The sequence below is a fragment of the Lycium ferocissimum genome, chromosome 8 (assembly GCF_029784015.1).
Source record: "Lycium ferocissimum isolate CSIRO_LF1 chromosome 8, AGI_CSIRO_Lferr_CH_V1, whole genome shotgun sequence".
NCBI lineage: Eukaryota > Viridiplantae > Streptophyta > Magnoliopsida > Solanales > Solanaceae > Lycium > Lycium ferocissimum.
In genome coordinates, this window is record NC_081349.1 from 20859799 (window position 1) to 20881876 (window position 22078).

Sequence of the window (22078 nt, forward strand, 5' to 3'; positions counted from 1 at the left end):
CCTATAACCTTAGGACTCGTTAGAGAGAGTCCCAGACCTCTTGTTCTTTGATAGAAATTTTCCTCCTTTCTTTTATTCCATCTGCGTCTTTAAATAGAGAACCCTATTACAAGATATTTAGAAAATCTAGGAATCTACTAACATAGAAAATCTATTCAGATAAGAATTCTAGTAAAACTAAACTACTGCCTATTTATAAGAATTCTAGTAAAACTAAACTATTACCTATTTTAATGCGAATACAATCTGCCAGCTGCATCAGATTTCCTTATCCTCTTTGACGTTACTATCTTTCTCAACTTGAGGGCCCCGCCTTGCATAAACCTTACCCACGAATGAGTCTATAACATTACTCCCCTCCTCTGTAAAGAGCTTGTCCTCAAGCTCAAAGTCTGGACAGGCGTTATGAAAATGTGCAACATCTTCCCAAGTAGCATCTGATAAATCAAACCCACACCAGTGCACTAAAATTTCCCACGTTCCCCGATTAAGATGAGCACGTAGAAGAGAACAAGGCATAGGAACAACACGACCATCCTCCAATGGTGGCAGGGTCGGAGGATCTGTTGGAGCAGCACCCTTAAAAGCCTTGAGGAGGGATACATGAAACACATTATGCAACTTACTATCGCTGGGCAGCTGTAACTCATACGCAACTTCTCCTATTCGACGTAGCACAGGAAAAGGCCCAAAGAATCGGGGTGCAAGCTTATGGCGCAATTGACCCGCAACAGATTTTTGACGATAAGGATGTAAACGCAGCCAAACTAGTGAACCTGGATCATATGCAACCTCTCGGTGCCCTTTGTCATAATATTCTTTCATCCTAACCTGTGCTTGTTGCAACTTGCTGCGAATGTCACGCAAAACTGAATCAAGATCCAGCAAGGAATTGTCAACAATCTCCACTCGTGAAGAACCAGCTACATAGGACAATAGACGAGGAGGATCTCGACCATAAACAACCTTAAAGGGAGTTGTTTGCAATGCAGTATGAAAGAAAGTATTATAACAATATTCAGCCCATGGCAACCAGTGAACCCATTTCTTTGGATAATCCCCAATCAAGCAACGCAAATACATTTCAATAGTACGATTCACAACCTTTGTTTGACCATCCGTTTGAGGATGATAAGCAGAAGAGAATGCCAACTTCGTGCCACATAGACGAAACAATTCTCTCCAAAAGGTGCTCGTAAAAACCACATCCCTGTCACACGTAATCGATTCGGGTATCCCATGCAGGCGAACAATATTCTCAAAGAAAATGTGGGCAACATGAGTTGCATTATAAGGATGAGACATGGGTATGAAGTGTGCATATTTGGAAAACCGATCTACTACCACAAACAGTACCGTTTTGCCCTACGCCTTTGGTAAGCCGTCAATAAAGTCCATTCCGATATCAACCCAGACCTGCTCAAGGAGTGCAAGTGGTTGTAGTAAGCCTGCTGGACTTAGGTATTCAGCCTTGTTGCGTTGGCAAACTGGACAAGCAGCCAAATAATCCTTAATAACTGACTTCATTCCCTTCCAGTAGAAATCTTGTCGTATGCACTGCAATGTTTTCTGTACCCCTTCATGGGCATTACCATGGAATCCTAACAGAATTGTCGAGATCAATTGGGAAGAAGGCAGCAAGTAGACACGACCTTTATAAATGAGTAGATCGTCTTTGATTGACCAGGAAGCATCAAGCTCGTGGCGGAGCACTTGCTGGACTAATTCTTGCAAGGAAGCATCCTTATGTGTCTCCTCTCTAATCGCATCAAGTAATAAAACACGTGGTTGACTGATAGCATACACCGATTCCTCCATAGTAGGGAGACGAGACAAAGCATCAGCAGCCTTATTCAAGTGTCCAGCGTTATACTCCACACAAAAATCAAACCCCATAAGCTTGCTAATCCAATGTTGTTGGGGTGAAGTGGTTAGCCTTTGCTCCAACAAATATTTAAGGCAATAATGGTCTGTGCGAATCAAGAATGGTCTGCCCCATAGATAAGGACGCCAATGTTGCACTGCTTTAGCTAAGCCAATCAATTCGCGTTCATATGCAACCAATTAAAGTGTCGAACAACCATTTATCTACTGAAAAAAGCAATTGGATGGCCATTCTGTTGCAACACTGCTCCTATACCACTTCCCGAGGCATCACACTCAATTATAAATGGATCATCAAAATTTGGCAATTGTAAAATAGGAGCAGTTACAAGTGCTTCTTTGAGAGCGTCAAAAGAAGCCAAAGCTGCATCATCCCACTGGAACGAGTTACTTTTAAGCATGTTAGATAGAGGGGGTGATAATTGACTGTAACCTTTTATGAACTTACGGTAATAACCTGCTAAGCCTAAGAATCCGCGCCAGGTAGTGATGGACTGTGGTTGAGGCCAATTACTAATGGCCTGAACTTTGCTTGCATCTGCTGCCACGCCTGTTTCAGACACCACATGGCCAAGATATGCTACTTGTCTCTATCCGAAGGAGCATTTGGACTTCTTGAGGTATAGGTTATGAGCACGCAACGACTCAAAAACTATGCAAACATATGAGAGATGATGGTCCTATGCCTTGCTAAGTATTAAAATGTCATCGAAGAAATCCAACACAAACCGACGCAAGTATGGTTTAAATACCTCGTTCATAAGTGCTTGAAGCTGATAAGCCGAATGGCATGACCAAGAATTCAAAGTGGCCATGATGCATACGAAAGGCTGCACTACAAGAAAAAGGCTTATCTGCGACCAACATTTAGGGACGAGTTAATAATCCCGTCTCTGAAAGTACATTTTTTGGGACGAGATTTTATTTCAGTCCTTAATTCTATATTTTATTGTGAAGGCACTAAATCTAGTCCCAAAAGAATTTAGTAACTGGTCCCAAATTGTAATTGATAGGCCATGAGCAGGATAGATGCCACCACATATAATATTAAAAAAGCTACTATTTCTAAAAAAACTGGCGCCAAAACAATTGTAGTGAAATAAAAACTTTTAGTTTTCACAAAAAATTAAGGCGCCAAAACTAATAAAGTAGTATATACTAAAATAAAAATTTCTAAAAATTAAATCAAACTCTCTATCTTCTCAAACACAAGTGATCGATCTGAACTCTAGCCCTAGTTTCTACACATCAAACCCATCGTCTGCTCTTCCTTAGTGCAACCAATTGATTTCTCATCTCCTCAGATTCTTCTCTTGTGCATCAAAAACCTCTCAAGGTATTATAGCTTCTTCTCCCTCTTTGTTTTATTTTCTGTGATTTGTGCTATTTGTTCTGTTACTTCTTCTTTTAAAATCAGAGGGTTAAAAACTCAATCTTTTGAATTATTGAGCTTATTCTTTTGGGTCTGTGTGTTTATGATATGAAAAACCTTCTATTTCTTTTAAAACTCAATCTTCTGATTCTGTTTCAATGTTTTGCATATGCACCAAGTTGAATTTTTGAGCTTTTTCTTTTGGGTATGTGTTTATGATATGAAAAACCCTTCTATTTATATTTTAAAACTCAATCTTGATTTCGTTTTATAGCTTTGTATAAGTTGAGTTTGATTTGTGTGCTTATTTTGGTTGTATGAATTTCTCTTTGTTTAGTTTTCGACAATTTGTGCTATCTATTTTATGGGTATGTGCTTAGGATCAGAAAGACCTTTTTATTGTTGAGATTTTCAGAGCCAAATAGGGACATGTCCTGTTACTCCTATTGCAATTTTTCTATTTTACATCTGAAAAGGTTTCGACTAAATCCATTTATACCTCATAGCCCGTCTACTCTCTATTGTCATTTGCATTTAGCATACCTGGAAAATAATAGCATATGGGAAGATAGCAATTCCCTTTTGTTGTGTTTAACTCTTTCACTCTCGATAGGAAAAATTGAAAAAGTTATGGAACCCATGTTTTGAGGAGGTTAAGAGTACATGGTCGAAATTTCTAATTTTTCAGTATTAAAATAAACATTATTTTTTACAACAATGCTACATTAGTTTAGGACATATAGTCGATGTAACATGTAAACCAACTTCATTTTTTAAAGGCAAGGGTGATGTTATATAATGTGATGAATATATTTGTGTATGTTTATCAATGTTAGTGGTTTTTAGTTTTCTTTGTTCTTTCATCATTATTAGTTTGAGATTGAGAGTAGGCTTCAACTATAAGTTGAATAGTTTATGAGCCAAGTAATGTTAAACATACAACTACCAGTGTATTCTAAGATATTTTTCTTCCATATAACTAGCAAGAGAAATATGGGTGTGTCTGCAAGAAAAAAGAAATAGCAGAGACATGAATCATAATACATGTTAAGAATTCAGGGATTCATGATCTCACATTACCTACCAACAAGCAGTACTCTTTGAACAAGCAGTACTCATTAAGGATAGATGTTTACAAAATTTGTACTTCTGATGTAAAAGTAGCTTAATAGATAGTTTGACCCAAAATGTGGTTTTCTTGGATATGCTAGGAAGAAAAGTGTTGTATGTTGTTGTTTGTTTCTGTTCCTGTACCATCTTGGTACCATTTAGTAAAATCTTTACTTTATAAAAAAAAAAAGGCAGTACTCTTTTTAGCAACTTTATGTATGGCATACTTTGATTTTTTTGGGTCGTAAAGTATACTATTTGCTTTTTTCTTTGGTGTAAGTACTTCGATCTTGGGGCATTATGTGAGAGAGAGTGGGGGAATTTTAGATGTGTTTTTTTGGGATTTGTTTAAGAAGTAGAGTGCGGAGGGAGATGACTGTTAACTCTCTTACTTTTTCTCTATAAAAATGCCAAAGATGATGCTTTCAAAAACATTATTTTAGCATGGTGTCTTGAACTTCATTATTAGTTGACATGTGAGCTCTAGGTTGTTGTTATGTTTTGGAGCTTCTTTATTTTATTTTTCTATTTGGCATCACTTTGTTGCATTTTTACACTATGATAGTCACTATAAAGCAGAATTTAGTTCCATCATTTTCTGCTAATTGGTATTTACAGAATTTTAAGAGTTCAGGCATTCAAGATCTCACATTACCTACCAACAAGCAGTACTCATTAAGGATAGATGTTTACAAAATTTGTACTTCTAATGTAAAAGTAGCTTAATAGATAGTTTGAACCAATATGTGGTTTTCTTGGATATGCTAGGAAGAAAAGTTTTGTATGCTGTTGTTTGTTTCTGCTCCTGTACCATCTTGGTACCATTTAGTAAAATCTTTACTTTATAAAAAAAAAGGGCAGTATTCTTTTTAGCAACTTTATGTATGACATAGTTTGATTTTTTTATATCCCAAAGAAATAACTATTCTTTTTTCTTTGGTGTAAGTACTTCGATCTTGGGGCATTATGTAAGAGAGAGTGGGGGAATTTTAGATGTGTTTTTTGGGATTGTTTAAGAAGTTGAGTGGGAAGGGAGATGACTGTTAACTTTCTTACTTTTTTTGGTCAATTTTTGTGCTTTCAAAAACTTAAAAAACATTATTTTAGCATGGTGTCTTGAACTTCGTTTCGAATAGAGAGAGACCTCTTCTTTTGGAAAATGGTTATTTTATTTTTTATTTGGCATCACTTTGTTGCATTTTTACACTATGATAGTCACTATAGAGCCAATGAATTTAGTGGATAGCATATGAAATTGGACACTTCGCATCATTTTTGCAATTGGTATTTACGGAATTTTTAATCCTCACTCTTGTCTTGTTTACTAGAATTCACTTCTTGCTTTATCCAATTTAGTTTTTGACACCCGTGCACAAAAAAGCAAGAAAAACCACAATTTTTGTTTTACTTTTATCAAGGATAATAAAAAAATACGTTACAACCTAAAGAATAAATGCACCGATAATGAGACTTATTGTTAAAGCAGAATTAAAACAATTCAAACTAGTAAGAAAAAGGAACGTATTCATGTTTTAGGAACCAACATTTTAATTACAAGTTAATTTTTAATATTTTATACATCTTAACACCATCTGATTGTATAGTGCAATGCATTAACGAATAAAGGAGCCGAGGTCCACTAGAAATTGCGACCTTAGAGTTCAACCTAGTTGTGTGCATCTGATCGTAACAAGTTGTGTGCATCTTAATTTTTTCTTATCTTTTTTCCTTTCTTAATCTAATTGTTATGTACTTTCTAAGGTTATGGCACCTAGTAAGCAATGGATGCAACTTGTTGATAATCGGCTCGATGAAGCCTACTTAATCGGGGTGCAAAAGTTTTTGGATTATGCTTTTTGGAAAACAGGAGAAGAATATGAAATACGATGTCCATGTGTCAAATGTTGTAATACAACTTTGGGAACCCGTGAGACAGTTGAGACACATTTGAAAGTTTATGGAATAATTCAAAATTATACTTTTTGGTATCACCACGGGGAAACTTTAGGTGAGCCCCTATCAGAATCTGAAGATGAAGATGGTGATGAAGCAGAAGAATGCGAGAGTGAAGATGAAGTACAAGAATTGTTGAGAGATTTATATCCTAATCTTGATGGAGAAACCATGCACACTGATTGTGACGATTTACTTGAGGAGGAACCAAATGTTGAAGCAAAAAATTTTTACAGCCTATTGAAGGATTTCGAGCAGCCATTGTACCAAAATTCAAAAGCTTCAAAACTGTCCTCTTTGATTAAATTGCTTCATATCAAAAGTATGGGCCGTTGGAGTAACGAGTCATTTACGATGTTATTAAAAATGTTAAAAGAGGAGTTGTTGCCTGATGGCGCCAATTTGCCAAACTCATATTATGAGGCAAAGAAGATAATTCAAGACCTTGGGCTATCTTACATCAAGATTGATGCTTGTACTAATGATTGCATGTTATACTGGAAGGAGGACAGGTTACTCGATTCTTGCAAAGTTTGTGGTGCATCCAGATGGAAAATAGATACACATAGCGGGGAGACAAGAAATAAAAAAGGTAAAAAGATAGCATCAAAGACTTTGCGCTATTTTCCATTAAAGCCTAGGCTTCAAAGATTGTTTATGTCTAGAAAGACATCTACTCTAATGACATGGCATAAAGATAAAAGAGTTGATGATGGAATAATGAGGCACCCAGCTGATTCGATGGCATGGAAGTCATTTGATGAACTTCATCCTTCATTTGCGGCCGAGCCTCGTAATGTTCGACTTGGACTTGCTAGTGATGGATTTCAGCCATTTCGGAATTCAAAAACCTCATATAGCATTTGGCCTGTGGTTCTTATTCCTTATAATTTACCACCTTGGTTGTGTATGAAGCAGGAAATTTTTTTTTTGTCAATGCTTATTCCTGGTCCGAATGGTCCAGGAGATGCAATTGATACATATCTTCAACCTTTAATACAGGAACTAAAGGAGTTGTGGGAAGTTGGTATTGTGACCTTTGATGCATCGTCTAGACAGAATTTTAAGTTGCATGCTTCTTTGTTATGGACCATCAATGACTTTCCAGCATATGGAAATTTATCTGGATGGAGTACAAAGGGAAAATTGGCATGTCCATGTTGCAATAAAGACACTTCGTCAATTCGATTGACTAATAGTAAGAAGCAGTGCTTTATGGGTCATCGGCGTTACCTTCCTGTTAGTCACAAATGGAGGAATGACGAAAAGTCATTTGATGGTACAAAAGAGAAAAGGCTCCCACCAAAAATGCATTCCGGTATTGAGATACTTAATCAAGTGCAAGATCTTAAAGGGCTACAATTAACAAATGATCCAAAGAAAAGGAAGAAGATATCACATGAAAATCGAAAGGATAATTGGAACAAAAAAAGTATCTTTTTTGAACTTCCATACTGGAAATCTCTCTTGTTGCGACATAATTTGGATGTTATGCATATTGAAAAAAATATATGTGATAATATTATGGGGACAATCATGAATGTCAAAGGAAAGACCAAGGACACAATTAAAACTCGGTTAGACTTGCAAGAAATGAACATTAGGCCAGAATTGCATCCCATCCAAAGAGGGGAGAAAGTCGAAGTTCCAACTGCATGCTACACATTGCCTCCCGAAGATAAGCACAAATTATGCCTTTTCTTAAAGAACTTAAAGGTCCCTGATGGATTTTCATCTAATATTTCTCAATGTGTGAACCTGAAAGATCACAAGATATCTGGGTTGAAGAGTCATGATTGTCATGTTCTTTTGCAACATATACTTCCTCTTGCACTTCGTGGTATGTTGTCCAAAGAAGTTTGTGAACCTCTTATTGAGTTATCTTTATTTTTTAACGTGCTTGGATCAAAGGAGTTGAGGATTGATGATCTGGAACATATTGAAGCGCAAATTCCCATAACACTTTGCAAGTTAGAAAAGGTCTTCCCTCCTTCATTTTTTGATGTCATGATGCACTTGCCTATTCATTTGGCTAGTGAAGCTAAGATTGCTGGACCTATTCATTATCGGTGGATGTATCCTGTGGAACGATGGTTATATTTTTTGAAATCTCTCATTGGTAATAGAGCATGTCCAGAAGGTTCTATTGCAGAGGGCTACATTGCAAATGAATGTATGACCTTATGTTCAAGGTATCTGCATAGGATCGACACTAAATTCAATCGGCCTGAACGAAATTATGATGGGGGTTTAAAAAAATCTAATGGAGGTTTAACTGTGTTTTGTCAACCTGGAAGTACTCTGGGAGTTAAAGATCCATGTGATCTTGAAGAAAATGAATTGGAACAAGCACATATATACATACTGAAGAACTGTGATGAAGTCATACCATATCTCGAGTATGGAGAGTTCTTTTATATCTTCTTATTGTCCTTATTTCATTTAGGATAATTTTTTTCTATATGACATTTATGGTCCACTTCAATTTTGTAGAGAGTTTGCACAAACTCATGTGGATACTGTGCAACACTTGACTGATGCAGAATGGAACAGACAATTTATTGAATGGTTTAAAGTTAGGGTGAGTATTACATAAAACATTAAATTTAAATTTGACATTTTAGTGTTGTATTACTCCTTCTAAAATATTCAACTTAATTTGTTCATAGGTTGCACAATTGCATAAGGGAGATAATAGTCGGATCATGGAAGATCTGCTCTCACTTTCACGTGGTCCTACCGGATATTCGACACATTGCAATGGTTACATTGTCAATGGATATAGATTTCATGCAGAAGATCATGATAAAAACTTAAGGACTCAAAATTGTGGTGTTGTTGTAGTTGGTGAGAATGATAAAGATAGTGAGAACCTTGATTACTATGGAGTTTTAACAGATGTGATTGAATTACAATTTGTCATGCATAGAAGAGTGATTTTGTTTCAATGTAATTGGTTTGATGTGTATGATAAAACAAAAGGAGTTAAAAAAGATGAGTACGACTTTGTGAGTGTTAATCCAAGGAGATTTTTGAAAACAAATGAGCCTTTTGTTTTAGCGGAGCAAGCATCTCAAGTGTTTTATGCTAATGACAATTCCAACAAAGGTTGGTATGTAGTGAGGAAGACTCAACCTCGTGATTCCTATGAGATTGTGAAACAAATGGATGATGTTATTGTAGACTTAGGAAATCCTTCTCAAAAGAAACGAAAAAGAACTGATGAGGTGAAGTATCTCTTTATGAAATAGTACACTGTTACACATTCTGATGGCATGATTCCTTTTATTACTACATTGTCACGTATTTTCTCTTATTGTTTTTTATTATTGCTCTTTGCAGGTTCAATATGAAACCATTAAAGACTGATGAAGTGGGATCAACTATGAAGACTACTACCAGATATGCATTCGTCGCGCTAGGTGCTATAGGTGCTATAGGAAAGGGACGAGGACGAGGAGGGCTTAGATCTTTGATTGAGAAAGAGCATATGCCAATTAAGAGTTTATTTCCTCAATCTAGTGATGTAGTTAAGCAATACATCCAAGAAATTGAAACAAGTAAGAATATTTATTAATCTGTTGTTTTTAGTTTGTGTAATTGACTTTCAATGCTTAAGTACTAGTAATACGGTTACTCTTCCTTAGGTGCTACAGGGAAGGGACAAGGAGAAGGGCTTAAAAAATCCACGATTTCTTCTAGTCAAGGAATGAGAATGATACATAAAAATTCCATGGTTCTTGAGAAAGAGTATATGCAAACTAATTGTCCATTGCCTCCATCCACTGATCAAGTTAAGCAATACACCCAAAAAGTTGAAACAAGTAAGTTTTTCCAAATTAAATCTGCTGTGCATATATAACTGAAACTAAATGCTAAAGCTTTTACTCATATAATTTCTTTTTTGCCAGGTGCTACAGGGAGGGGACAACGACAAGGGCTTAAAAGCTCTACCATGTCTGCTTGTCAAGGAATGGAAGCGATACATGAAAACTCCATGGTTCTTGAGGACGAGTATATGCAAATTGATAGTCTATTGCCTCCATCTACTGATCAAGTTAATCACTACACCCAAAAAATTGAAACAAGTAAGAATTTTTATTAGTCTACTGTTTTTAATTTGCGTAACTGAAAATTAATCTATTGTTTTTAATTTGCGTAACTGAATGTCAATCCTTAAGTATTAGTAATATGATTTCCTTCCTCAGGTGCTACAGGGAAGGGACGAGGACTGGGTCATAAAAACTCTACGATGTCTTCTAGTCAAGGAATGGGAATGATACATAAAAATTCCATGGTTCTTGAGAAAGAGTATATGCAAACTGATAGTCCATTGCTTCCATCCACTGATCAATTTAAGCAATCCACCCAAAAAGTTGAAACAAGTAAGTTTTTCCAATAAATCTGTTGTGTATTTTAATTGCCAAAGCTTTTACTAATATGATTTCTTTTTGCCAGGTGCTATAGGGACAGGACGACGACAAGGGCTTAAAAACTCTACCATGTCTACTTGTCAAGGAATGGGAACGATACACGAAAAATCCATGGTTCTTGAGGAAGAGTATATGCAAAACGAGGTGGAATCTTTCCACAAGAATGCTATTTATGCTAATCAACGTATGCATACTCCTTCTAAAAGCACAAGATCAAATTCTGCAATGGATAAAAACCCCTTGATTCTTGAGAAAGAGCATATGCAAACAAATATTTCAGTGCCTCTATCTACTGATCAAGTTATGCAACACTCCCAAACAGCTGAAACAATTGGTATGACATTTTGAATCCATGTGTTATTAATTTGTAGGACTGAATTTTATTGCTGTAGTTTTTACCAAATTATGCAAATGTAGGTTCATCTAATCCTAGGAAAGTAAAAAGAGTTCGAGGGAGGAACAAGTGCAAAGAAGTTGCATCACTTGAAGTTGGACAAAAGCTAAAATTAACTTTTTACAATAATCGAACGGTTGGAACAAATGGCAATCTGTTTTCGAGGCACTTGGGAAGAATAGTTCGTGACCGTAATATATGTCCATTGGGAGTATCATCGTGGAATGACATTAAGCAAGAAAAGTTGAATCACATGTGGGCAGCTGTTGAGGTAACTATTGTAGTCAAGAGTATGATTGTGCATTTGGACCTTTTCTTTTGCATTCATTCTACCCACACACAAATGGCATATCATTTTAATGTCGCGCGTTGATTTTAAAGGACTCTATCATGAATATTAAAAATATATTTATTTTATATGTTTCGACCAAATAAGAAAGGTTCTTCATGCAAAAAAAAATAAAGGTTCTATTAAGAATTTTTGAATGAATCGTAGAGTCTTTGTTTCGAAATGCCATTTTTTGATTATCACTCCTAATAAGATGCGTGATTTTAAAGACTAAACTTGATATAAACTTATATATGGTGAGTTGATAAAAAAAAAAAAAAAATGTGCATAGGTATTTTTTTCGAATGGAGATCTTTTAACTTTTTAATTTTGTGATTAGTCTCAAAATAAGCCATAAGGACTTACTTCTAAAAAGAGTGTGTTGGTGAGTTGATATGAATCCTAATGTAGCCATTTTTTTGAGATATCCACTAGCTTTTTAAAGACTATATGAACTTGATATAAACTTATATATTACTGAATTTTTTCAAAAAAAAAAAAAATGTGCATAGATATTTTTTTATGAATGAGATCTTTTAGCTTGTGAATTTTGTGATTAGTCTCAAAATAAGAAAGGTTTTATAAGGACTTACTTCTAAAAACAGTGTGTTGGTGAGTTGATAAAAAAGCAAGATGCAAAGGTTCTATTAAGAATTAGTTTGCACAGTGCAGTAGTTTGAGAGTCTTTGTTTCTTTTTTTTTGTATTATGTGCTCCTAACATAGGCGATCCGTGATTTTAAAGACCATATATCCTCTCTTGAACTTGATATAAACTTATATATTACTTTTATTTTTTTTTTTTGCCCAGGTTTGAAAAAATGTGCATAGATATTTTTTTCGATGAATGTGTATAGATCTTTTATTTTGAAATTAGTCTCAAAATAAGAAAGGTTTTATAGATTACTTCTAAATACAATGTGTTGGTGAGTTGATAAAAAAAAATAGATGCAAAGGTTCTATTAAGAATAGTTTGAGCCTTGCTTGTTTGAGAGTCTTTGTTTCTGCCATTTTTTTTTTTGGGCTATGCATTTTAAAGTACTTTTCTTATTATTTTTAATTTTTTTTTTTAAAAAAAAAATATTTTTTTCGATGAATGTGTATAAGTCCAAAGTCTATGAAATAAAAGTTGACTAAGAGTATATATTTGTTTCTAGCTTTCAAGCTCTTTTATGGCCTTGATCTTAAGCATCAACTTAAAAAGAATCAAACAAGAACTAACTTAATATAAGTATACGGAAAACATCAGTTTGTCGATAGTATCTTGTAAATGCATTAACTCAACCCATGTTTTGATTGTTGTAGGATAAGTTTGAGAGTGTGGACATGAATGATCATCGTGATCATATCTTGGAATGGATGAAAGAGTTATGGAACAAATGGAGAGGATACTTGGATGCAAACTATGTGAAGAATAAACCAATCCAACAGGCTCTTAAGAATATTCCAAAGGGAGTAGACAAGAAAGAATGGGAGTGGTTAGTAAAAGAACATTTTACTTCAGAAAGTTTTCAGGTATGCCTAGTGATTTACTCGACTATTTCGCCATATCATCCGTAACTTGATTCCCCTCCCTTGCACTAGATATCTTTTTTCCACTATTCTTGGAAAATAACCTATGTATACTGTTTAAGTTTATTTGTTATAATTATTACATTTAAGCTTAATTATATCACAAATGTAGGCGAGAAGCACCAGGAATGCAGCAAATCGAGCTAAGTTGAAGATGCCTCATCATATTGGTAGCAAGCCTATTCGAGAGATTATTTATCAAAAGGTATTATCATAAAATCTATATTCTCCTAAAGGAAATATTTATGAGGTGTTATTTGACATGTTTTCTTTTGATGTAAAGGGCGGGAAATATGGCAATCCACCAGATTTGGGGACTGTTTTCTTTGAGACTCGTAAGAAAGATAACAAGCTTATTGAACCTGAAGCAATTGAAAAACATGTATGTTTGGTAAATTGAATATGTAAATTACTTGAAATTATTATAGTTCTGATAGAAAATATTCTTTTATATGGTTTGTAGGCTCAGATCAAAGAAATGGTTCAATCAGAGCCATCTCTATCTAGCATAGAGATTGTAGAAAAATGTTGTGGCCCTCAAACTCGTAGCCATGTGTTTGGCTTTGGGGGTGGAGTAAAGGCGAAAGACTTGAAAGGTGGCACTTCTTCAAAGGCTGAATTATTGTCTGTGCTACGATCAACTCAAGAGGAAAACAAATCCTTGAATGACAAAAACAAGTCCTTGAATGATCGCTTGTCTGCCTTAGAAGATGAAATGAAAGAAATGAAGAAAATGAAAGAATTCTTTACTGCTCAACAGTCACATGTCCCGCCTATGACATCAAGTTTCATCCGAATGACCACCGTTTTTACTCGACTAAGTTAGTATATCATACCCGACTTTTAAATCTGTGTGTTGATTTGCGTATTGTCAATTTCTATCTTACACTGATTCATAGCCTTCTTTGCATGGTTTGCATTAATTTTTCTACATTTTTAAGTTCAAAGCATCTTTATTCTTTTATATATAGATGGTGCTACTGTTATCCATTTCAAGATGCCTATATATTTGTGGCAATCTCGGTTCAAAGATCTATAACATTTGTGTTTGTTTCACATGAACATAGTAGTTATTTTATTGTTCAAACTTCGATGTAAAGATAGAAAATGGCAATCCACAGCTGTGTGCACTTTTCTAGCTCTAAGGAAAGATAACAAGTTAGAGAAAGTGCAATTGAAAAACATTATGTTTGATAAATTGAATAAAAGTTTTACAAATGAAAAAAGTTTAGTTGCGCGATAAAAATGTTCTTTTATATGGTTTGTAGGCTTTAAATTTTTGTTTCCCTCTATTTGAAAAGAGTCTTTAAATTTTGCCCTCCTTTTCTAAAACCCATGGCCATGTGTTTGGCTTCAATACACCAACCAAAATATCCTTTTAAAAAAAAGGTGGCACTTCGTCAAAGTTTAAATTTCGCTATGCTCCCCAACTCAATACCATGAAAACAAATCCTTGAATGAGAAAAACAAGTCCTTGAATGATACCATGCCTCATTAGAAGATGAAATGAAAGAAATTAAGAAATTTGAAATAATTTTCTTTACATGTTCAACTCCATGTCCCGCCTAAAAAGTTTATGTTTCATCCGAATGACCACTGTTTTTGTTATGTGTTAGGAATGAAAACAAGAGGCTTTTAAAATCTTCATGTGTTGATTTGCGTATTGTCAATTTATTTATTCAAATGTATTTACATGGTTTGCATTAATTTGCTAGATATTCCAAGTTCAAAGCATCTTTATTCTTTTATATATAGATGCTTTCCATACTGTTTTGCTTTTCACAGTTCCTATATATTTGATGGCAATCTCGGTTCAAAAACATCATTACATTTGTGTTTGTTTCACATGAACATAGTAGTTATTTTATTTTCATATGCCAACTTTATAAAGATCTCTCGGAAAACCATGACATTTATTACTCCTTTTATCAAGGACTTTGTCATCATAGAGAAATGCAAGGGCTACTAGTTTGATGATGGAAAAAGTTTTATTGAAGATAGATGAAAAAAGAATTTCTACCAAATGGCAAAAGTCTTAATTGCATTATAGTTTTTAATGCATTTTGTTTCATAATTTTGTGTTTCCTTGTTTGGTACCAAAAGAGAAAGATTATTTTTTGAAAGTCCACTAGTTTTGCACCTAGACAGCTTCCTCTATTGAATGAATGAAGTTGTTCTTGTGATCTCCGGCATACTTATGCCAGTGTTGTATATATTCTCTTAAATGTAGCTAAAAGAACCAATTGAAAATTCCTTCACAAAGTTATGCATTTGCGTGATATCAGTCCCAAACTTGCTCTAGTTGCAATGCTAAAACAGTCCACTTTAGAGTGCACAACTTTGTGAAGGATAATTGTCAATCCCTTATGAGATTGAGCACACTTGCCACTTCCAAGTTCAAAATTAAGGCATAAGTATCTTGTGTATTCTTCTATCATTTTTTTTTAAACCCTCTTTGGTTCCATCATCCTTGAAGAGACTGAGATAGCAATATCATTTCCTATAGTAGGATCAAAAGCAATTTTTTTTAAAATTTCCTGTATCAAGTCATGGCACAATCTTTCAGACACCTATGGGTTTTTGCAAATTATGTTGCAAAATTGTAAACATTTCAAATATGACACTGCAAAAAAAGAACCATGTTAATAAAAAAGTACCACCATGTTCTCCTCCCAAAGTTTTATTGAAGATGATGAAAAAAAACTTTCTTTCCACCAAATGGCAAAAGTCTTATCCCATATTAGCATAAATGTGTTGTCTAAATGTGTTTCCACCGATTTTTTTGTGTTTCCTTGTTTGGTACCGTAAAAGAGTTTTTTTTTTTTTTAAATAAAGTCCACTAGGTATTTAGCTTCAAGCCATCGTATGTCTCTAACTGATTCTACCTCATTTCCTGTGAAGGGATCAGTGAACCAAGTGATAGAGTCTCCTGATGTCAATAACCAATAGCTCTATTTTCACCAGGTTTCCCATGAGTATAGGATCATCAATACACCAACCAACCAATATCCTTTTAAGCCATACAGTAGCAACCAAGCACACCAGGTTCTCACTGCAAATGATGCACAAAGTTCAAACATAATTCCATACCATGCTCTATAAATTAAGTTCCTGATGGTTGTAGAAATCGAAGCAGTTTTGTACCAACTCTTATACCACCAAACCATCCAGATCAGCCCATTATTACCAATCACCAGGTTTTCCACCCAAAATAGTTGCAAATGATTGTTTCCATCAATATGCATGTTCCTACCAAGCTTTTCCCACCTAAAAACCATATTTCCTATTTTGCCCCTGATCATGAAAAAATCAGCCTTGACAGTTAGGTGCTTCACACAATACATTTGTAAATGATTGTAACAATCATTATGCATCATCAACTTTTTTAAGTGCCAAAAAACCATATTTCTTTTGCCACCATGAAAAAAATCATATTTCTTCCATTTTTCCCCTCATTCTCCAACTTTATTGCACCTTTAATTTTGATGTCCTTCCTATTGTTAAGAATTCATTTGTTCCTTTGATGATCATTCATAAAAACTAGTTAAGTAACCAAACTACATAGTATGGCATATAAACTACATGCTGCTTCCATCTTTTAATCTCAATCTTTGCTGTATTTGTAAGCCATGTTTGACCACTACATTTTCCATATGTTGTCATTCCCTTAAGGGAATGAGCACTAGGTGCTAATACCATCTATTGAGAAAGATTCAGCAATTGGATCATGTGTGTTTTGCACTTGCACATCAAAAAACCAATAACATCACAAAAAAACACCTTTGCTGCCTGAAGTGCAGCACCTGTTTCCTGCCAAAAACTAAATATTTTGTGTTTTAGGATAATTTCTGCATAAATATAGTATATTAACCATCCTAAAGCCCAGCTGCTAGTCTGCACCCTTTCAGCCTGTGTTTCTCTTTTTGATGAAAAACCAGAAATTCCCATATCACTTCCTCTAACTGTAGGATCTATGAGAAGAGAACCAGCTTCAAATATGGAGCACACCTGCACCACATCATTTCCTAGATAATTAGAATCAACGGTAGCAGTTGTATATTCAAAATTAAAGCAATCACGCACCAAGCCAATAGTACGGATCCATGTTTCCAATTTCCTAGTTTCTGCACAAAATTCCATGCATACAACTTGTTGAATATATGTCTGAATTGCTGGTTTCCTTGTATTCCTTTATGATGCCAGTTCCAGTCTTCGCCAACATGAAGGTGCAACCTACAGTTTTTAGACATCCTACAGGTCTAGTGAAAATGATCTACCTTGCATATACAACACCTGCAAAAAAAGAACACATAGTTAGTAAAAATTACCACGATGTTCTCCTCCCATAGGACTCGAACATGATGATAAATAATCCTCCTTTTCTCCATACAACTCCCCTGAAGATTTTGAGAACAAGGCTAGAGTTTCTAACCAAAATTTCAAACAAGTGCTTTGAAGAGAACTTGTAAGTATATTCTACTTCACCACCAGTGCTAGCAACTTCCAATATTCCAACCCTCTTCTATTTATATAACCATACAATTCTTGTCTCCACTCCAAATATTCTCTGAAAATTCTTGGTTTGGTATTCTCCTTGCTTCATATAAGAGAGTTCATGCCAAAGTTTAAAAGGAACATATATTTACGTAAGAAGAGTCTTTCCCGAGCTTATTCATACAAGAGACTTAACATCTATAGTTTATGTAAAAAATTTAGTTGGGAAATATATTAGTTGAACATATTCTAGCATTAGCATGTTTCTCTTTAAATGGGAAACGACGCCTTAAGTTCAAACACCTCCATTATCTCTTGACACAATTATTATTCTCTCTAGTTGCGTTTTGATTAATGCGTCCCAAAGTTTTTCTAATTAATTTTTTTTTTTTATACTCCCAAGGAAGTGGGCTCGATGATTTTGTTGGATAACACCTAATGAATTTAGATTGCTTTTGGGGTAAGCGGTATAACCACTACTAGTGTAACATTTACATATATTATCTCAACTTTCATTTTTTGAAATTTTTGCGGTAGTACAGTAACAAAGGCTAGCTGTACTTCTAACCAAAATTTCAAACAAGTGCTTTGAAGAGCTTGCTGCATAATATTCTACTTCACCATCGACTGCTAAACTTCCAATATTCCAACCCTATTGTCATATGTCTATATATTAACCATACAATTCTTGTCTCCAACCTTAACTTACACGGTTTCCTATTCTCATGCAAATTCTTGATTTGGTATTCTCCTTGTTGTATAAGAGAGTTTACTGGATGTTTAAAAGAAACATATATGGCTGTAAGAAGAGTGTCTTGTTGTACAAGAGACTTAACATCTACAGTTTATGTAAAAAATTTAGTTGGGAACATATTCTAGTAGTAGCATGTTTCTCTTTAAATGGGAAGCGACTCCTTAAGTTCAAACACTTCCATTATGCTTGACACAGTTATTATTTTAGTTGCGTTTTGGTTAATGCGTCCCGAAATTTTTCTAATTTTTTTTTTAATACTCCTGCAGGCTCAATGATTTTGCTGGATAACACCTAATGAAGTTAGATTGCTTTGGGGTAAGCAGTATAACCACTATTAGTGTAACATTTACATATATTAATTATCTTACTAATAGTTATTCAGTCTTTTCAAATTTTGTACTTACAGGTTTTGAAGATTAAAGTTACAAGTCAAGATGCACAAGCTCATTATTATTTTGCTAGGAATATTATGTAGAACTCAATATAATAGTCTAGCTCGGGGTGTTAGCAATGTCTTTTTGTTAAGGTGTCAAGAAAATATTGAAACTAACATCATGGGATGTTAACCATTTTATTGTAATTAATAACTAGCTCTTTTCCTCTCTCTCTATATATAAGCTTTTTATATGTACTTTTTTCAATATCCATTTGATACTTATTGATAAAAATAACTTTTTTGGATATCGAGCTTTAGGGACCACTCGTGGTGAATAAAAGACCAGAAATATGCTCGTTAAAATTAGTACAATAATTTCAAATAAAGACCAGAAATGCTCGTCTCTAAAGATAATCTAGGACCAAGACGGCTGGTCGCTAAAAAGGTTTAACGACCAAAAAATATTTATCATCCATTAGGGACGAGACATGTAGTCTCTAAAAGGCATTAACGACGAGATATATACACCATCCCCAAAAACTTTTAACGACCAGATTTTTAAACCAGTCGCTATTGGCCTTTAGCGGCGGAGGCTATTACGACGGGTGGCGACCAGAATTTTCCCGTCGTAATTGACCTTTTGGGACCAGATTTGGACTTTTAGGACTAGATTTCCCTTCCCTAAAGGCCATTTTTCTTGTAGTGCTGTCTACTCAATATCCACAGGATCCATGCGTACTTGATGATAGCCAGACTTCAAATCCAGCTTCGTGAAGAATCTAGTCCCATACAATTCATCTAATAATTCATCCACCACTGGAATTGGGAATTTATCTTTCACTGTCTTGGCATTCAGTTCGTGATAATCAACACAAAAACGCCAAGTTTCATCATGTTTACGGACCAATAGAACTGGGAATGAGAATGGTGATTTACTAAGCCGAATGATCCCTTGTTGTAACGTATCTTCACATTGTTTTTCTATCTCGTCTTTCTGTGAATGAAGATAGCGGTATGGTCCAACCACTACTGGTTCGGAACCAGGTAACAAACAGATGCGATGGTCACAATTTCTCATAGGAGGCAGCCCTGTAGGTTCTTGAAATAAGTCAATGAATTCAGCCAAGATTTGCTCCAATTAAGTGGGGTTCTCACCTGCATCATGCAATAAATGAAGCTGCAATTTCGAATTGGTTTGCTGCCAATGAAAGACAACTTGCTTTCCATCTGAAGTAAAACTCATTGTGAGTAAAGCAAAGTACCAGAGAATGGGGCCCAGCGTTTGTAACCAGATTACCCCCAGAACAGTGTCAAAGCCACCTAATGGAATAGTATCTGTCCCATGATGGCATGCAAGGAAATTTCAGGTTCTTGCACATCTTTATGGTCAGTATTTTCATCATCTCGCTCAGCTAGTTCCAACCAAAACAACTTCTTACATCACAATTATAACACAATCCCTTTGTCCTTCTCTCCTTCATTTCAGCCCTTGTCAATTTTTTTTATAAAAGGAGCAGATGAACTTACAGATTTTGGTTTAATAATCCCACTTAGTGCATTGCTGACTTAGGAGTTGGAATTGTTGAAGTTGCAGTAGTATTGAAATATCCTTTAGTCCTTTGCCAGGTCTCCTTCAGAGAAGATGTTGCCCGCATTACCTTCTGTTTCTTCTCAAATGCTCGAGCTATATTCATGGCATGAACCAAATGCGCGGACTCTGTATCTCAACATCAAGACGAATGGAATCGATCGGTGCCGGGCAAAAGAAAGAGACTAACCCGTCGGTCTACGCGAACATATTTGTCGGCTAACTAACCGTTCTTGGAATTGTCGCCGATATTCTTCAATTGAGCTTGTTTGCTTCAAGTTAACCGGATCACCTTATGGATTACTTCCCGAGGCCCAAACCCGAGAGTACAATATTCTTTGAATTCCGACCAGTCAACTGCGTGATACTCTTGTCCTACTTGATGATACCATAACTGTGCCTCATCTAGAAGATGGAATGCAGCCAATCCCACCTTATCCGCTTCAACTGTTCTCTGATTGGAGAAGAATTTGTCACAGTGGTGTAGCCAAATCAATGGGTCATCGGATCCGTCAAAAGTAGGAAAATCCAGCTTTGTGTATCTTGGTACCCCACTATTTCCCGTCAATTGATTGGATCGATTTTCTGGTCTGTTCTGCTCTGTAGGGCTGGTTACCTATATTGTTGCTCACTCCCGCATCAGAATCTCTTCCTTGATTTTTGCTAAACCCGACCATGAACTTCTGCAGTTTTAACGTTAATTGTTGCAATTTAGTAACCGTTCTTGATTCAGATTGTGCCACGCTCGCGATTTGCGCTTCATTGGCGACTGCGCCTCTTCGAAGGAGAGTTTGTAACTCTTCAAGTTTGCTTGGATCGCCCATCGTGTTTGGCTCGGTACGAAGTTGTTACGACTATGCGATATGGATCTTGTCACAGGGCGATTCACTGAAAAGTCTGTGCTTAACAGATCCTTTCCCTTGTTTTTATTCCGTGAGCGACCTATTTTGCTAAAGGAAACAAATAAGCTCATTGGCAGGGAGCCTATAACCTTAGGACTCATTAGAGAGAGTCCTATGTCACGCCCCGAACCATGGCCTGGACGTAACACGGCACTCGGTGCCTGACTGCATGTGACCGAGCGAACCACATGGCTTGCTGAATCATCATGATACATAACATAAGCGGAAATATAACGTGAATGCATGATGAGCCTTTATGAAACTTAGTAAGTCATAATACTTAAATAAATACTTGTTTAAACATGAGTGAGCCAAAATGGCTATAAGACTCCAAATGTCTGACATGACATAACTGACTTGTCTAGTCTATGAAACCTCTATCATGAGTCTGACTGAAAAATATACTTACTGGGACAAGGCCCCCAGCATACCTTTAGATGAAAAGCTAAATAAAGAAATACAATGTCTAAACCCCGAATGAGATGGGGCTCACCGATAAGCTGATACGTGCAAATCCTAATGAGCAGAAGCGTCGTCCCCGTAAATCCGTACCGCATCGTGAAATGCAGCCCCGGCAATAAAAGGGGACGTCGCACATTGAATGTACCGGTATGTAAAGCAACCGAAATAAATAATATGGGACATGAAAAAGCATGATAAGACACGAAACCTGGCCATGAGCATGAATACATACATACACATATATAATAAAAGCTTGATAAAAATATCAAAAAGTAGGGAGAGCAATAACTTATAACCGATCCATGGTCCGGTGCTTGCGTCCCCCGCCAACGGGACACTCCCGCCTTGCCAGGGAACATGAGATTTAATAAAATATGAAAGGATCCAATCATTACGAGAGATCGTCCGGGACATGGGTGGAGCGATCCTCATCCTACGGTGGCTACGTAGTTTCAGGC

At 35.8% G+C, this 22078-nt stretch overlaps 2 protein-coding genes and 1 long non-coding RNA gene across 4 annotated transcripts; all 3 read left to right on the top strand.

Annotated features, from left to right (window-relative positions):
* Positions 1–3012: 3012 nt before the first annotated feature.
* LOC132067514 (uncharacterized) lies at positions 3013–9125 on the top strand. 2 transcript variants are annotated; one of them, XM_059460778.1, is made up of 4 exons: positions 3018–3220; positions 6128–8299; positions 8815–8900; positions 8989–9125. In XM_059460778.1, the coding sequence occupies exons 2-3, from the start codon at positions 6131–6133 to the stop codon at positions 8851–8853; spliced, it is 2208 nt and encodes a 735-aa protein (XP_059316761.1). In that variant the 5' UTR covers positions 3018–3220; positions 6128–6130; the 3' UTR covers positions 8854–8900; positions 8989–9125. The 2 variants fall into 2 exon arrangements, with proteins under 2 accessions (XP_059316760.1, XP_059316761.1); XM_059460777.1 differs by lacking the exons at positions 8815–8900; positions 8989–9125 and having other exon boundaries at positions 3013–3220; positions 6128–8801.
* Positions 9126–9410: 285 nt separating this feature from the next.
* Positions 9411–13870, top strand: LOC132066124 (uncharacterized). The gene is made up of 11 exons (XM_059459503.1): positions 9411–9546; positions 9662–9879; positions 9967–10143; positions 10231–10407; positions 10528–10704; positions 10778–11086; positions 11170–11417; positions 12778–12987; positions 13157–13249; positions 13328–13426; positions 13508–13870. Exons 1-11 carry the CDS (start codon positions 9542–9544, stop codon positions 13868–13870), a joined length of 2076 nt encoding a protein of 691 aa, XP_059315486.1. The 5' UTR covers positions 9411–9541.
* Positions 13871–17945: 4075 nt separating this feature from the next.
* On the top strand, positions 17946–18894 carry LOC132066702 (uncharacterized). The gene is made up of 2 exons (XR_009416917.1): positions 17946–17998; positions 18699–18894. It is a non-coding gene; the product is annotated as an uncharacterized LOC132066702 (long non-coding RNA).
* The last annotated feature ends 3184 nt before the right edge of the window (positions 18895–22078 follow it).